We start from the raw sequence: 18,440 nt of genomic DNA on the forward strand, positions 1-18,440 counted from the left end.
TATAATTAGTTTTTAATTATTAATTATGTTGTGCTCAATCAGATACCAGATCAGTCTGGTTTGTAAAAGCTAAACTGTCTAATTAATTAATAATTAATTATTTATCAAATCTGTTTGTGTATTATTTATTATTTATTTATCATATTATTTATTATATTATTTATTATATTATTTATTATATTATTTATTATATTATTTATTATATTATTTATTATATTATTTATTATATTATTTATTATATTATTTATTTTATTATTTATTATATTATTTATTATATTATTATATTATATTATTTATTATATTATTTATTTATATTATTTACTATATTATTTATTATATTATTTATTTTATTATTTATTATATTATTTATTATATTATTATATTATATTATTTATTATATTATTTATTATATTATTTATTATATTATTTATTTTATTATTTATTATATTATTTATTATGTTATTTATTTTATTATTATTTTATTATTTATTATATTATTGTCGTGTTCAACCAGATCAGTCTGGTTTGTAATTATCATTTATTATTTATTTATTATTTATTTATTTATTTATTTATTATTTATCAAATCTGTTTGTGTATTCGTTTTTAATTATTAATTATTAATTACCATACATGGCCCGTCCTTCGTACGGGCCAAGATACTGTAGTGTAAAGATAGGTCTGTGGACACGTCACGTGCAATCTTAGTTACGAGGTCCCGGATGTGCTGTCTGAATTCGAATCTTGCTCTTCGCGCTTCTTTCGATAGAAATCGACACACTCCCCGTGTAGCGCTTGCTGCAGAAAACGTGTAGGTTGGATTTGGTGAAAATGCAATCAGAATTTGAAGAGAAACGAAAGCGATAGAAGAATAAGTTTCGTCGACAAGAGATATTCGATTGCTCGAAGCTTTGCGAAGGACGACGATGCATACAGTCTACACAGGACTGGTGTGGGCGTGTGCTCGAATGAACTGGAATGTGTAGCGTTTGCGTCATCGAGAAATTTTACGCGGGGGTCGACCCCTCGAGAGGGGACCCGGTGCATAATTTTTCTAAATTTTTTACGCAAAGCTTTCCCTGTGCGTGCCGAGTGTGCGTGCCGATTTCGGTTGCGAACGGACAAAAGACGTGGCCGCGTATCGCGAACACACAGACAGACAGACAGACAGACAGACAGACAGTTTGAGCTTTATATAGTAGATATTATTTATTTATTATTTATTATTTACTTGTTATTTATTATTTATTAAGTATTTACTATATTATTTATTATATTATTTATTTTAATTTATTTTTTATTTATTATTTATTTTAATTTATTTATTATTTATTTTTTATTTATTTATGTGTCGTTATGCCCCTCCATGATGGGCAAGTGGGGTCGTATCCCCATCTGGGCGCCCACCAACCCGGCAGGTGAGCCCAGCAGGGTACATGTTTCTGTGTAGTCCACATGGTGATCGATGACTAGCCAATTTGATATAGATTGCAGGCATTACGGTGACTTATTTATTATTTATTTATTATTAATTAATTATTTATAGTTTATTTATCAAATCTGTTTGTGTATTAGTTTTTAATTATTAATTAATTAATTATTACTTATTATCACAATTTGTGTATATATTTGCTTTTTTGTTCACGTTTCCTTCCGCTTTTAGGGAGACTTCGAGTCTGCTGCTCGTCTATACAAACGATGTACTGACATCAAAGAGCAAGGTCCATCGGTCTCTCGACCGCCTTCCGAATTTGGTAAATCCGAATGGGCAGGAGACAGTCGCAGTCTATACACGTGACACAACAAGCAAACAAGAAAACGTAACAACAAGTAATATAAAATAGCAGATTATATTACATGACCACGCCCAGTATGTATTTACATACAGTGTTTATATATTGATTTGCCATGACCATATTTGGATATTTCGTATCTTTGAATGAAAATAGATTTAAATCGTTTTGTAGATGCTGTAGCAGTCGGAGTCTCAAATATACAAAAAACTTTACAGTATCAAGTAGAGTTATCAAGGTATCGGATCCTACCCACACCTTGTCTTTGGTCAAGGAGCCGAACGAGGATTTCGCCGTACCTGCTAAGTCGGTCTTTGCCTCCCCTCTTGAGAACTGGCACTGTCGACAAGTCATACTGGTGACATGCTCGCAGGAGGTGAAATAGCAGGTTATAGACCTTTACCGGTCTTATGCCCTCTGTGTTGGAAAAGTTGATCGTAATGCTGCCCCCCGTGATTGAAAGTCGGGGCAGGACGATCGTCGAAGGGCCTGAACAGCACGTACCTGTCGAGCTGGAGGTTGGCAGGAAGGAGGTAGCGATGTTCCACGGTGATAACAAAAATAAATGGGACTCTTTTGTTGAAGGATACGCCCCAAAAGTTGGGGGTAGCCGCTTGTCTCTGCTGTGCAGGATGCAATTTCCTCGTTGATCGTCACGAATTTGTCTATTTTCTCCTTTTGTCCGAAGTCCGTCAGGCGTAGGAATGGAACTTTGAGATGAACAAGGCATTCAAGAAATAGTTGGGTGGGGACAGGTTTTGTACACCTCAAGGTCAGGTAGTCCTTGTCCCCTTCTGAAGGCACGCACCAATGATCCTGTGAGCAAAAGAAATGACACACATCTTCCTTCAGTTCGTCCCTTTTTTGCAGTCTCCAAGATGACTTGGTGGTCAGCAAGGATTAGGGGTTCGAAGTCACATTCACGGTATACCGATCGGTTGCACTTGCGAATCTTCGGATTGGCAATAATGTCGGTCTGTCCGCAGAGTCGTTCTAGAATTGGAAGCAACTCCTGCTTCACTTCAAGGTTAATTAGACGAATAATAGTCACATTCCAGAACACTTGGTTCGCACAAGGCTTTGAATTGGTCGATTTCGTACGCATCCATCCATCAGACAAGGTTACCCAAAAAGAGTGAAAAATAGACACCAGGCAAGCGAATATATAACCAAAAAAGCGATACGTAATCATCAACCAATCCTTGCCAGATCGAAAGTAATACGGAAATAGACCGGAAATAAACAAGAAATACACCGAAAGTGACAGAAAGTGAAACCGAAAGTGATGCTGTCTTGGGTGGAGGTGACTCTGTGTACTTAATTTTATTGAAAAAAACTTTAATTTGACCTCAGAAAGTCGTTTTCCCCAAAATGGGCTACCCCACTAACCCTAACCCTAACCCTAACCCTAATCCGGTTAACGGGTGCAAGCAGAGCCGTTTATACACCGCAAGTTTAGTCTCGCGTGGCCAGACCTTCCGCGTACCCGCCCCGCGTACACTAAAGGTCTGGCCACGCGAGGATAATACAAGCCTCATAGCCGTATATCTTTCTATACGGCTCTGGCAAGCCTTGTTTCTTGCATAGCCGTATTGTTATACAAATTTTGTTGCGGAAGTGAACAAAGACGTGTGTTTGCAAGATGTTAATTTTAGTAGATACTTTGGGTCACACACGTTAGTGAGTTTGTAAAAGGTAGTGGAACATCGTCTTTGCGTTTTTGGTAACATTTTGAATGAGTTTTGAAATTGTCTAGCAGAAGTTATTCAATATTGTAATTACTAACTAATGATTGTCACGTGATAAAGGTACGCCTCTTAACGCGCGTTAAGTCGAATCAAATGTTGCTTCCGCGGTCCTTGATTTGTCCGCACTGCTTTAAGTTAGCTATCTACCCTGAGTGAAGCAACTGAATTCTTTTTCTTTGCCGGAGGTTCTATCATGCCGAAACGGGACCAGCATAAGGACACGTGATGGGATCGCAGACGTGCAGGCATTCTACGCCACTGAAGATTAAATTGTGCAAGCGCGACAGACAGTGACACGTGTAGGAGAGGAAGGAAGGAAGAAGCGGCGTGGCAATCATTGAATGTACTGTTTCTAGACTAGAGCGAGTTGATTACAACATTCAATCGCATGAGTTATCCGTTTTTATTTTTTATTGTTGTTAGGGCATGCGAACGAGCAACAACGCGGATGAGAAGGGCCTCCAAAAGGGCACAATTCCTAAACAAGCTACGAGTGGAGGGAAACAGGCTAAACTATGGACAGGAAGTCAACGCGATGAAATCAGCGCGTGCACGGCACGTGGCGTACACGTGCATGGCGCGTGCAGTGCACGTGGCCGTGGGTCGGCTGACCGTTTGACTTCCCGGATTGCGCGCTTCTTTGTTCTCTCCGTGTTCTAAACTGCACTAGACGTCAGAAAACGCAAAATATATAATTAAGGTTGGTCTATTGTCAGTCTTGTGTATTTGGCTGTCAAGTTCACTAGGGCCACTTCGATATGATTCAATGTTTCCCATTTCTCGCTTGCATCCTTTCGTTCATTATTTGATCACGTGTTTTTTATAAGAACACGTGACATAAATTAAGGTCTTAATGTTTTGATGCTTTTGTACATTTGTACGGTTAATTCTATAGACTCTAGTGCGGTTATTGACATATTTGCTTCAAACTACCCTCAAATGTTGTTTGTTGTCTTAACTTCCTTCATCATGACTAAGCTTGAGAAGAAGTGTTACTGCTGTGTGTAGAGTAGATATCATAAATAGACTTTGTTGTGCCTTTATTGCTGTGCCATGAAACGTCTAGCTATAATTGTATCAGAATATTGTTGGCATGCTTAGCTAGTTAGTTTAAGTTATGCCCATTTGTTGATTAAGTCTGTTTTCATTGTTATCAATATCAATGCATGAGAGGAAACAGTGAGCCAGGTTCACAATATGTGACAGACAGTCATAGCATTGGCATAGTGTGTGTGTGTGTGTGTGTGTGTGTGTGTGTGTGTGTGTGTGTGTGTGTGTGTGTGTTAGTCAGTGAACTAAGTTGTTTGTGTCTGTTGATTGTGTTTTGCTAAAGTAAGTTGCTGCTGCATGTCAACAACACTTAATGTTTTAGAAATTGCCTGCAGTGTTCATCTAATGTGCTTGTTATACAATACAGGGGCAATGCCACATCATTGTGTACAACAGCTATCCAAACAGTACTAGGTCTGTTCATTGTCTTGATCACATCAGCGACCTTTCATCACTACAATACATCAACCACAAATACAAAGTATTCTCACATTTATTGTTTGAATATGAACTATGGTAATTGACTCTGTTTACTCTTTTCCTAAGGGCAATTTACTACATCCATATCTGTGGCTACTGATGAAACCATGCCAGTTCAAGAAGAGATGATACGATGCCTTTGCATCTGGAAGAGGCCACAACAGAGAGCAATCAGCTGCAGTATCGTCCAGAGACAACTGAATTGCATGTTGTGAAGCTAGATCTTGAACTGTAGATTATAACTGCCGCGTACACCTAGATAGACAAATAGTTACCATTAACGCAAACTCATGCTCGGACGTATGCGCATGCACAAGCATACGTAGCTATACAATTTTAGTATAGCATAGGTGTGTATGTAAACATGAGTGCAAAAAATAAAGGTCTGGAATTAAGACAACTACTTTGTGACTAGCAGGATGATGATAGCATTTGCTTTGTGCCTTGTGCCAGACACCTTTATTGTGCTTGCTACTCACGTGAACAGAAATACCCAGAAGTGGCATCTCCGGCCTTTTTCGGACATAATGTCATATCCTTGATAAATCATTTCTTCTGCAAGATCACGAGAGACTAAGTGACCATGACATGGAACGTACAGTTATTACATGTTTGCTCTGAACCAATAAGTCTGCTTGTGTTAGACCGCCGTGGTCATACTCACTGCAAACAAATAGCTTTCAATCTTTGATGTTTACTGCTTCCTTCCTGCAGTTGATGTAGCTATAGGGATTTAACTAACCAAGACTTGCTAGACTAAGCTTTATGTGACTGTAACAACTGCCATTGGTTGGCCAAAAAATTTTAGTTGTTTTTTGTTTTAAATTTTATAAAGTTGATTGTTTAGTTTGACTGTTTGGTTTCAGCAAATGTCTGAACAAATGTTTGTCTTTACACATAATTTTAGGACACTCCATCTGGTGACAAAATCGTATTTCCAGACCTGTTCGTGCCTTCTAACATGCACACACACGCCTAAGAATAATGTTATGGTCATTTATTGGACATTTTCCTAAATTATCCATAACCAAACAGTCAACTTTGCAGTCGATTCAGTTGCAAGACAGCTTTATCCTACTGACTTTAGCTGCCCTGACTTAGCTATATAGAGGGACTTAGCTCTAGGGAGTTTGTTATGAAAGGAAACTAAAGTGGAAGAGAGTAGCCTATGAGAGAAGCAGGAAACATCAAGATGTTCGCTGTGAGTATGATGACATTGTCTATCACAAGCAGATTTATTGGTTCCGAGCAGTCACGTACTAATTGTACGTTCCATGTCATGGTCACATAATCTCTTGTGATCTTGAAGAAGAAACGACTTATCAGGGATATGACATTATGTCCGAAAATGCCCAGGATGCCACTTCTGGGTATTTCTGCTCACGTGAGTAGCAAGCACAATTAAGGTGTCTGGCACAAGGCACAAAGCAAATGCTGCTATCATCCTGTTAGTCAAAGTAGTAGGTCTAACGGAGTGTTTGGAAGATGTCCAGTATCTGACCTTATTTTCAGGCTTACACACACACACACACACACACACACACACACACACACACACACACACACACACACACACACACACACCACCTCACAGCCTAACACATGCTCACCTGCTCCTTTCCTCCCCTCCCTCCTCTTCATCCCCTCCCTCCCTCCTCTTCATCCCCTCCCTCCCTCCTCTCCATTCCCTACCTACCTACCTACCTACCTACCTACCTATCTCCCTCCTTCCCCTACTTCCACTCTCATCTGCCTCTTGGGTTGCATTTCTTTGGATCTCTCTAACCGAGTAAGTGATAAGGTATTTTAGACTAGCAAAAGTTATCTTAATAGAATCCAATCAAGGAAGCGGTAAGTTGGAATAAAGCATGTGCATACCATAATATCATGTGAAATGGAGTGACTACCACAAGCTCATAATAAGTTTTGGAGCAGTTCTTGTTGTTGCTATGACTGAGTAAAACAATAATAAATATATCATAAATCTGCCTTGTTTCTGTCCTTGGAGCTTTCCGTCCTTTCCACCATGTACATGTATGAAACAAAAGTGGACATGTGCATCCACCAACATCCACCTGCTCTACTGTAAGCCATCCTGCTGGTAGGTAGAGCTGGTAGAGGTCTACTATGAAATCCGGTAGATGCAAACGAAACACAAGCAAACTCTACACCTCAACAAAATTAGTTGGTAAAGGTCAAAGAAACGCATCCTTCATCTTTACTCCTTTCTACCTTCACGTCCACTACCTACACCTCGCCCTCCCTACATGCACACACCACACACACACACACACACACACACACACACACACAGTGACACACACACACACACACACACACACACACACACACACACACACACACACACAGTGACACACACACACACACACACACACACACACACACACACACACACACACACACACACACACACACACACACACACACACACACACACACACACACTCACACACCGCACCTTCACGTAATTACGTACATCTCTCTGTCAGTGTCTTCTGAATCGACCGCTGCTTCTCATTCTTTGAACTTGAGAGTGTCGCAGTTGTTGAGTGGGCTACGCATCGGAAAAAACAAGAACAGACTTCAATCTCAAATAACTGTTGTAAAAACACTCTTCTGCCTCGCCTGCTCAAGTAAGAACGCGTCTTCTCGTCAAACAACTTACAACCCGCCATTACACGTGCTGCCATTTAAACCGCAAACACCCATATTTATTTGCAAACACCCGTATTTATTTGCAAACACCCGTATTTATTTGCAAACACCCGTATTTATTTGCAAACACCCGTATTTATTTGCAAACACCCGTATTTATTTGCAAACACCCGTATTTATTTGCAAACACCCGTATTTAGTTGCAAACATCTGTATTTAGTTGCAAATACCCGTATTGTTTTACAAATAGTCATCCTATCGGACGAATGTCCGCGTTTTTGTATTTGAATTATTTATTACCTACATCAAAATAAATATAAAAATTACAATCTAGTCTCAATATTATCATCAGTATGATGGAATACTAATTAATTCATTAAGTTAAAGCATCCAATTAATTAGCATAAGTAAAATAGATTTAGAGATAGCAGTGAATACATGCCGTTGTAAAGCATATCTATGTGCTCCTCAATTAATGATAGATACCATTGCCAATTCAAAAAAATGGCAATGTCACGTGACAATGTTTAAACTCCCGGATATAAATAGTCTCGCGTAGACAGACCGTTTTCCCCGCGCCATACTAATACATTATATAATTGATATTAATTAGTAATTAAGTAATTATATAATATACTTACCTGAATTAACTTAAGTAATTTGTGTATTGTCTCACGTCTCATTCAGCACGACCTCGGATCAACACAAACAAATTCACCACTCAAAATAATTTCTTGTTAATATTAATTACACATTGGATTAGTCTAATACGTCCCTTGACAGCAAAGACACAAACATATAAAATTCAAGTCAACCGATCTCATCACATAGTGCGTATACACATACATACAATGGATTAATATCAATCACCCTGGTCATTGACTGCCTACCATTAAATTTTATGTGTATACTTTACAGTTGTGTGTTTGTGTTCTATGGGATCCAAACGGCTGGCACCCATTGAGGCTCTCGTTGGATTCTCTCAATGTGTTGTTTCAGTTCGTTGCACGCACGGTCGACGTCGTCATTTATGATGGTGCAGTCAGCGTAGTGGCCGTATTGGTCGTAGATGCGCTTCGATGTCTGCATCAGTTCCCATAGATCGTCGTCCTAAGGTGGAGACTAACTTTAAGTTTATATTAGAAACATGCAACTTAAGGACGGACAGATGGACACACACACACACACACGGACAGACGGACACACACAGACACAGACACACACATACACACACACACACACACACACACACACAGACACACACACAGACACACAGACAGACAGACAGACAGACAGACAGACACACACACACACACACACACACACACACACACACACACACACACACACACCCAGTCAGAGAAGAGATGATAGACTAGATGGAAGATGGACAGAGTTTGGTGTTTTAATTAATGACGAGCTTGGCTCTTACTGTTAGTGGTGTTGTCTGCCTCTCTTCACTCGATCTTGATCGCCGTGTCTCTCGCAGCTGTTCGAAGTGTGGTGGCTTGATAAATGCGACGAACGGTTTCAAGTCGGTTGCTTTCAAGATACGTAGAGCCTAACATGATCAACAGTCACACACACACACACACACACACACACACACAAACACACACACACACACACACACACACACACACACACACACACACACACACACACACACACACACACTGCAGGGACTTTGATGTGACTTGTGTGACTCACTTGTGGGTGTACTGTTAGAACACATATCTTTCCACTGTCTACGACGTGACGAATTGATTGTAATGACGTACCATAATAGTTTTTCTTGTGTTCTATACAATGTAAGCGTAACTATAAAACAAGTCACTAGATGTCTGGAATAAGATAGACTGTTATAGAGATGAAAAGAGAGAGGCAAACAAGATAAACAAGATGAATGGACAAACAAACATACAGACAAACATGCAAACAGACAAAGACAAGAAAATCTAAGATGATAATAAGAGGTCATCCATAATTGTCAACATTTACTCAAGTGTACAAAACGTTCTTTGCTGCATACCCCTCCCCTCTCCACTCCTCCCCACCCCTCCCCTCCACCTCCCTCCCCTCCACCTCCACCTCCCTCCCTCCCCTCCGCCTCCACCTCCCTCCCTCCCCTCCACCTCCCTCCCTCTCCTAAGTGTACATAAATTTTTTTGGTCATGTGACCCTATTTCTAACGTATGGTATTACATGTACGCGTCATACACTTGCAACGGATAGTTACAAACGTAGATACAACACGGGTACGTGTAAATGCAATATCCTGACTTCAGTATCACTTCCTATCTACTTCTGGACCAAAAGAAATCATCAACATTTTATACTCCGCCCCACAAGCATACAACTATTCTTACCCCCCTCCCCTCCCCCTAGTGTATGCTTTGTACGTTTGAGTAAATGTTGACAATTATGGATGACGCCTAACAAATACAGCAAAAGAACAAAAAAGTGAACAAACATACAAGGCGGTGACGGTGAGTGATAAGTGAATGTCTCATTGTATCAGATCAACTGCTCACCTCCAAATTCAACAAACTGATTGTGCTGTATTGCCTCTAGCATCATCGCCTTCGACATGAAGTCGTAATCCATTCCGTCCACCTCGGCAGCCTTTCTAGTACGACTCGTTGCTATCAACAAACAAGCACACACAACATTGGTTGGTCACATCGCTTGCACTTTGTTTTAAAAGATTGCGTACTTGGAACTGGAAAGGAGTATTGATGAGAATCGCTTTCAATGAGAAGTCCCTTCAGTGTTGAGCGACCGACACCTGGGGCTCCTAACACAGACGCAATCACAATACATAATGATAAAGCAACATTATGTTTAATCTCAACCTGACGGACAGACAGACAGACAGACAGACAGAAAGAGAAACAGGCAGACAAACACACAGACAAACAAACAGAATGACAGACAAATGGACAAACAAACAGACAGACAGACAGACAGACAGACAAACAGGCAGACGAACAGAGAGACAAACAAAAAGAAAGACAGACAGATAGACAGACAGACAGACAGACAGACAAACAAGAACAGAGAAACAGGCAGACAAACAGGCAGACAAACAGACAGATTTGTTTTATTGTCATCAAACGTCACTACTTACATCACTTGCTGCAGTACTAAAAGTTCTACTTTCCTACTGTTCTTCGTTTTAATTAATGGACAGACAGACAAACAGACAGACAGACAGACAGACAGACAGAGAAACAAGCAGACGAACAGACAGACATACAAACAGAAAGACAGACAGACAGACAGACAGACAACAAACGAGAGTGGTAAAACATATACGTAAGTGCAAGGATAGACAACCAGATAGCAAGAGATAAACATCATAAAATAAATTATTACAAATCCACACTCACCAATAAGTACAACCGGTCTGAGTTTGCCTTCAGGCGGTCCCATCTTCGCCACTTCTTCATACGTCATCAACTCAGACCCAGTCAAGTCTAGAGACATCAAAACACATTTCAATAAATCAGAGCCAATAGACACAGAGACGGCAGTGACAACAAACAGAGGACCACAAACTGACCAGGTTCAGTAGAATGGGACGCTTTCCTCGATTTTCTCGATCTCCATCTCTTCCACCATGAAACTAAACACAATGACATTACACACACACACACACACACACACACACACACACACACACACACACACACACACACACACACACACACACACACACACACACAGACACACACACACACACAGACACACACAGACACACACACTCACATGCACTCACACACAGACACACACACACACACACAGACACACATGCACACACACACAGACACAGACACACAGACACAGACACAGACACACACAGACACACACACACACACACACACACACACACACACACACACACACACACGCAGATACACACAGATACACACACACACACACACACACACACACACACACACACACACACACACACACACACACACACACACACACACACACACACACACAGTGTATTAGATATTGTTGATAATAAAACATGACGAGATACATAAAGTCCAATACAATAAAATATTCTAAACAATACTCTCTGCTAATCTCACTCACCTCTTGTTGGCTTTTTGTATACAACAACATTGTCATCGGCGACTCGAACTGACATTCGCCTCTCTTGAAGTTGTTTTGACGGAATGAGGCCTGATTTGCTATTGCCGCTTCCTTCTTTCACTGCCTGCCACCATTTGGGATCCTGCTGATCCACAATCCTGAGCACGTCACCACGACGGAAGTCGATACTATGAATAGTAGAGTTAACAAGGTCAGTGTTGTGGTGTACAGGGATGTGAGGAGTTAGTTACCCGGCCTCTTTACATGGACACAGAGAATCTGTCCGAGGATCGTAGTCAAAGTGAGCCATCACAAATACCTAACAATATGAACAAAACAGTTGGCTATTGCTCAATACACTAGACTATTGTATTGGAGGGATGCATCTCACAATACACTAGACTATTCAGTGTTCTCCCCAGAATATCTCATAGGCGTGGTGGTGTAGGCGTGGCGGTGTAGGCGTGGCTAAATGGAACGCACTTGTGGGCGTGGTTGTTTCAAACATGGGCGTGGTCATCTGGGTGGGATTTCCTGGCTTTGCAGTGCAGTGCTAAAGCAACATAGGGTGCTTGAGTTTGGTCTAAAATGTTAGCTGTACAATATTTCTATGCGTGGACAGAGTACAGCACAACCCTTTATCGCCCCACTTGTCATCCGGGCTAATTTGTAATCTGCATACATGTCAAAACCTGCGTCTCCCACTAGATTCCAAGCCAATCCAAATCACAAAATCGATTGCAATTGCTTTAGTTAGTAACTTAGCACTAGTAGACAAGTTCACTAAGCAGTCGGTGACAATTTTCCATGCCGATATCGACGCTAGAAGTAGAGACATGCACGTGCGCAGCGTATCGGCATGCTCGCCGAGATCCACAAGTTTTTCGAAACTGCGAACGTGTCTACACTAACCTGAGCAATGCTTTTGCTAACTTAGGCTTTGGGCCGATGCCGTTCAAGCACATTTTGGCGTCTGTAATCAGTGCATTGTCTTACATCCTGTGTAGGGTAATGCCTCCCAGATCGGCTTCCGTAGGTGCCTAAAACGCCACTAGAAGAACGAGAAATTGGGCTATCACTTCAACAACACAATTCGACGCATTGATGTACTTTGTCTTGCAACTTTTTCTTCTCTCAACGCATCAATAATGACTCCACGGCACAAACGGCTGCCGAGGGCGTGACTCACATACGAATTAAAATGTGGGCGAATACGCCACCAAATGACGTCGGATCGGATTCAAAACAACGTCATAAGTATATTTTGAACATAGCGATCGCTATGACGTTGCTTTTGCACTTTCCACAACAACAACAGGTGTTTTATTCATAGATACAAGAACGCAAACCAGATAGTAAGGCGTGGCGGGCATAAGTCAAGGCGTGGTGGCGCTAGCCAAGGGATGGTGGGAATGGGCGTGTCCTTGTAAGATTTAGCCAAGGCGTGGCGGCCCGCCACATCTTGATATGCCTGGAGAGAACACTGCTATTGCATTGGAGGGATGTAGCTCACAATACATTAGACTATTGTATTGGAGGGATGCATCTAACAATACATTAGACTATTGTATTGGAGGAATGCATCTCACAATACACTAGACTATTGTATTGGAGGGATGCATCTCACAATACACTAGACTATTGTATTGGAGGGATGCATCTCACAATACATTAGAGTATTGTATTGGAGGGATGCATCTCACAATACACTAGACTATTGTATTGGAGGGATGTATCTCACAATACATTAGACTATTGTATTGGAGGGATGCATCTCACAATACATTAGACTATTGTATTGGAGGAATGCATCTCATAATACACTAGACTATTGTATTGGAGGGATGTATCTCACAATACATTAGACTATTGTATTGAAGGGATGCATCTCACAATACATTAGACTAATGTATTGGAGGAATGCATCTCACAATACAATATTCAACTTACTGAACTCTCCATAGGTACCATCCTTTCTCCACAAACTACTCGAAACTTGACTGTGCCATTTTGTCGTTCCTAAACATTAAGAATTCCTACACTCAACACTTATACATTATATCCGCCACGTAGCTCACCAACATGTAACAAACATCTTCGAGACTACAACCTTTTATCACTACACCATTTAGTTCGTTAATAATATCTCCGGGTCTCAACAAACCTAATGCACAAATGCAGTGATATGGTTGCTTATGCACACATGCAGGTGCATACACACACTCTTAACAGACAGACAGACAGACAGACAGACACACAAACAGACAGACAAACAGACAAACAAACAGACAGACAGACAGACAAACAGACAGACAAACAGACAAACAAACAGACAGACAGACAAACAAACAGACAAACAGATAAACAAACAAACAAACAAACAGACATACGAAAGGTATTGGCCAAGCAGGCAGACAGTAAAGTTCTCACCATATGCGGCTGTTCCATACAACACTCTATTGATCACAATGTCTCTGCTCACATCATCGACTCGTATTGTCGCTCCCTGTCACATCAACACATTCAACATTATCAGAAACACACAGACAAGCATAAAGACCACCAAACAATTTAATAATGAATACAACAGATACACACACAAACACACAAACAGACAGACAGACAGACAAACAAAATAGACAGACAAACAGACAGACAAACAGACAAACCAACAGACAAACAAACAGACAAACAAACAGACAAACAAACAAACACAGACATCTACCCGACCAACACAGATTCACTCAACATTTCATCGTAACACTCACCAGTGGCTGTCCTTTCGTCTTCCTAATCTTCACAATCCTATCAGCACCATTCGTCTCCTCCTCAACCAACTCGGGAGACTTCCGTGCAAAATCCTTCGTTGCCACACGATCATGAGCACTACAGAGTCCCTAAACAAACACATCAACAACATCACAACACAAACAACTCGCATACAACCGAGAAATAAGTTTCCAACTATTTAATCATGTATTTTAAATTTTTATTTCTATTACTTCTATAAGCCACTGAAGTGGGAAATTCATTGTGTATTATCCAACACAACAATGCTACGTAGTTGACAAATTCTATAGCAAATACATATCATACTCTATGTCAGACGGCCATCTACAGCTATGGCAGTCATTGTATATTGAATGTATTGTGTTATGTTTTGGGAATGATGGTTAGTTGTTCACATGGTGGTATGGTACTCTACTGTCATGGGTTATGTGATGGTCTCAGGTAGAACAATGAACAAAGAAGGTGAAATCATAGAAGTGGAAATGATCATATGATTTTAAATAATCAAATTAGAACTTTACAAACATGGACACCCTTCCAGCACTGCACACAAGCACACAAGCACACATACCTGCATGCAAGCAAAAACACAAACACACACACACACACACACACACACACACACACACACACACAATTTAATGTCATTCGTGTTGGATGCACTCAGTGACACTCTAATGGCTCACAATAACATGTACACTTCCTATACATTACTTAGACTCGCACTCATATCACCACCAATATACAAAACGAACGAACAGTAAGGCTTTACCCACCAGCTGTTGTGTCATGTTAATGCAGTAGAACACAATAACAACGATCTACTGATTCCAGGGTATGGATGGAAGTGACACCATACCAGAACAACCAAACTTGATATCAATATATGCACTTAATCATGCTGATAACCAGTGACTATAATCATTAATAATTTATAACATAAACATGTTGTAAATAAATCAATAAATAAAAATAAAAAAAAATAAAAATACAAAATAAAAAAATAAAAAAATAAAATATAAAAACAAAAAATAAATAAAAAAAATAAAAAATAAAATATAAAAACAAAAATAAATAAAAAAAATAAAAAATGTAAAAAATATAAAAAATAAATAAATTAAAAAATTAAAAAAAGATGAAAATAAAAATAAAAAATTAAATAAATAAAAATCAACACATAAATAAACAATTAAATAAATAAATAAAACTTGTATTCATTATATTAATTATTTCAATCAGATTTAGCTATAAACTTGACAGACTGAAGTGTTAGTTGATGTGGGGTTTACAAGCTATCCAACAAAATTTAATAGAAAGGCGTGAATAATAAGAGCAGATTTAAATTAGAATGAACATACAACAACCAGAGAAAACGTATGTGTGTCTTTGTGTGTCCCCATCTCTCTGTGTGTATGTGTCCATGTGTGTGTGTGTGTGTGTGTGTGTGTGTGTGTGTGTGTGTGTGTGTGTGTGTGTCACTGTGTGTGTGTGTGTGTGTGTCACTGTGTGAGTGTGTTGTGTGAGTGTGTGTGTGTGTGTGTGTGTGTGTGTGTGGTGTGTGTCACTGTGTGAGTGTGTTGTGTGAGTGTGTGGTGTGTGTGTGTGTGTGTGTGTGTGTGTGTGTGTGTGTGTGTGTGTCACTGTGAGTGTGGTGTGTGTGTGTGTGTGTGTGTGTGTGTGTGTGTGTGTGTGTGTGTGTGTTTGTCACTGTGTGTGTGTGTGTGTGTGTGTGTGTGTGTGTGTTTGTCACTGTGTGTGTGTGTGTGTGTGTGTGTGTGTGTGTGTGTTTGTCACTGTGTGTGTGTGTGTGTGTGTGTGTGTGTGTGTGTGTGTGTGTGTGTGGTGTGCGTGTGTGTGTGGTGTGCGTGTGTGTGCGTGCGTGCCTAACACCCCTACCAAAACAACACACACCCAAACACACCGCCAACCCTCACCCTACCCAACCACCAGACATCACACATTACTACCCTCCCCCAGACCTACAAAAACGACAAAACAACCCACAAAAACGACAAAACAACCCACAAACAAACAATCAACGACTCCCCACTCACTCTCCTTCCCTCAACACCCAATACAAGCGAGAGTCACAGATACATTCCCAAACCCAAACTCTGAGCATGACTCATTACACAAACAAGCTATTTACACAAACAAACTATTTACACAACCATCAACGTGCTTTCACATCCAATCAGTTGCCAAGTCAATCAGCCGGCGCCCTCGACGTCTAAGTTTACATACAACACGAGTACAGCTGAGATAAGACGCTTAACTACACCGACTCCGACACCACAATGTGAGACACAACTTCACACATCAACCGACAACCTTCCCGATTTCTTAACAATTTTTTTCGCTCGCCACTCTCTTTCCCTCCCTACAAACCACATCAAACTCTCGACTCACTCGCAAATGCGGCGTCGCCAAGATATCGAGCAGCTCGACACCCTCAACTCCGTTTCCCTCCAGCACGTCGCACAGCTCGTCCAACAGAGACGACGCATCGTGTCGCGTCGGGCGCGGATTTTCGCTCCGTTCACGCGTCACGGCCACATGCACGTGCATGAGCGACTGGAAATCGGAACTCTGAAGCATCGAGAGCAAGAAGGCAAAGTCATCTTCTCTCTGTCCGTCCATTTTGCTGCGTATATGCTCGAGGGACTTGAGCAGACGCTCGACGCCTGGAACAGCAAGACACGCCCTCGTGAAAATGATGGTTGGTAAAGAGGTGAGGGCGTACGTACCGATTTCGGTCGGGTAGACGTCGGGGTCGTTTCCATCCGGTGATGAAGGCATCGGAGTTTGCTGAAAGGAAAAGGCGGGAAGTCGTGAGTGAAAGTTGGATGTCGGAAATGTCGAAATTTCACGGTCGTTGATGCGTGTTGGTTTTCGTAGGCGGTGTGTGTGATGTTTGCTTACCTTTGGAGTGCTGTAGTCGACGGAAGTGGCGTAATGGCGATTTGGTTTTGAGGGGAGATTATACACATGCGTACACCTACAAGTGCGGCCTTGCGTTCCCAGACACAAGTGCGCCATGTCTTTTATGACATTAATTAATGCAGAAACAAAGAACTGTTGTGCTAGAAGGACTAGCAGGCGAGTACACAAAAATTGACCAAGAAATAAACGGACAGCCGAACAGAAATCGCGCAAGAGCATGCACACACACACACACACACACACACACACACACACACACACACACACACACACACACACACACACACACACACACACACACACACGTATGCATACCAGTGACACATAAACCAACTAAACAGACATACAAACACAAGCCAGTAACAAAGAGACATACAGAGACAAACAGACAGACAAACTGTTACAGACAGATCAAACACGCAAAGACAAAGGGACATAGATGTCCCAGTCCAGATTTAGTTGGCTTGACTGCGACAGTAACTCCAGGAAGTGGTAAGGAATGGTGGGTAGGTGGGTGGACAAGAATATTGAACAGTATAAGATAGAAATGATGACATCATAACAGCGAGAGCACATAGAAGCTCCATGAGCAGGTTTGGCCGCAACAGCAACTCCAGAATGCAGCGACAGAGGGCAGGTAGATGGTGACAACAAGCGGGTGGAGGGAAGCACTTTGCAACAAACAGACAGACAAACAGACGGACAAACAGACAGACAGACGATGACAAACAAGACGGACAGAGAAACTAAAGTATCATCTCCACTAATACACACAAACACCAAGGCAAATAAGCCACCAACCGTAAAACACACCCATGCGTACGACTCTAAATGCATAAATATCCACAAT

The 18,440-nt window shown here is 40.9% G+C and overlaps 2 protein-coding genes and 1 long non-coding RNA gene across 4 annotated transcripts in view; 2 read left to right on the forward strand and 1 right to left on the reverse strand.

Annotated features, from left to right (window-relative positions):
- LOC134193735 (nephrocystin-3-like) overlaps positions 1 to 1,998 on the forward strand; it is a 15,534-nt gene extending 13,536 nt beyond the window's left edge. The window contains exon 31 of the mRNA XM_062662569.1: positions 1,664 to 1,998. Within this exon, the coding sequence (XP_062518553.1) occupies positions 1,664 to 1,798 (135 nt within the window). The 3' untranslated portion in view covers positions 1,799 to 1,998. The remainder of the gene's footprint in view (positions 1 to 1,663) is intronic.
- A 1,643-nt stretch (positions 1,999 to 3,641) lies between these two features.
- LOC134194152 (uncharacterized) lies at positions 3,642 to 5,278 on the forward strand. The gene is made up of 4 exons (XR_009972150.1): positions 3,642 to 3,884; positions 3,965 to 4,241; positions 4,959 to 5,072; positions 5,138 to 5,278. It is a non-coding gene; the product is annotated as an uncharacterized LOC134194152 (long non-coding RNA).
- A 3,189-nt stretch (positions 5,279 to 8,467) lies between these two features.
- Positions 8,468 to 17,649, reverse strand: LOC134193795 (MAGUK p55 subfamily member 7-like). Of its 2 annotated transcripts, XM_062662629.1 has the most exons (16): positions 17,570 to 17,649; positions 17,395 to 17,455; positions 17,057 to 17,331; positions 14,626 to 14,754; positions 14,288 to 14,363; positions 13,936 to 14,021; positions 13,808 to 13,876; positions 12,109 to 12,176; positions 11,858 to 12,045; positions 11,313 to 11,375; positions 11,140 to 11,226; positions 10,464 to 10,544; positions 10,282 to 10,392; positions 9,458 to 9,549; positions 9,180 to 9,308; positions 8,468 to 8,857 (listed from the first exon to the last, which is right to left on the reverse strand). In XM_062662629.1, the coding sequence occupies exons 2-16, from the start codon at positions 17,444 to 17,446 to the stop codon at positions 8,681 to 8,683; spliced, it is 1,683 nt and encodes a 560-aa protein (XP_062518613.1). In that variant the 5' UTR covers positions 17,447 to 17,455; positions 17,570 to 17,649; the 3' UTR covers positions 8,468 to 8,680. The 2 variants fall into 2 exon arrangements, with proteins under 2 accessions (XP_062518613.1, XP_062518614.1); XM_062662630.1 differs by lacking the exons at positions 17,057 to 17,331; positions 17,395 to 17,455; positions 17,570 to 17,649 and adding an exon at positions 15,424 to 15,568.
- Positions 17,650 to 18,440: the final 791 nt, after the last annotated feature.

This window comes from Corticium candelabrum, chromosome 18 (assembly GCF_963422355.1).
Source record: "Corticium candelabrum chromosome 18, ooCorCand1.1, whole genome shotgun sequence".
Classification (NCBI taxonomy): Eukaryota; Metazoa; Porifera; class Homoscleromorpha; order Homosclerophorida; family Plakinidae; genus Corticium; species Corticium candelabrum.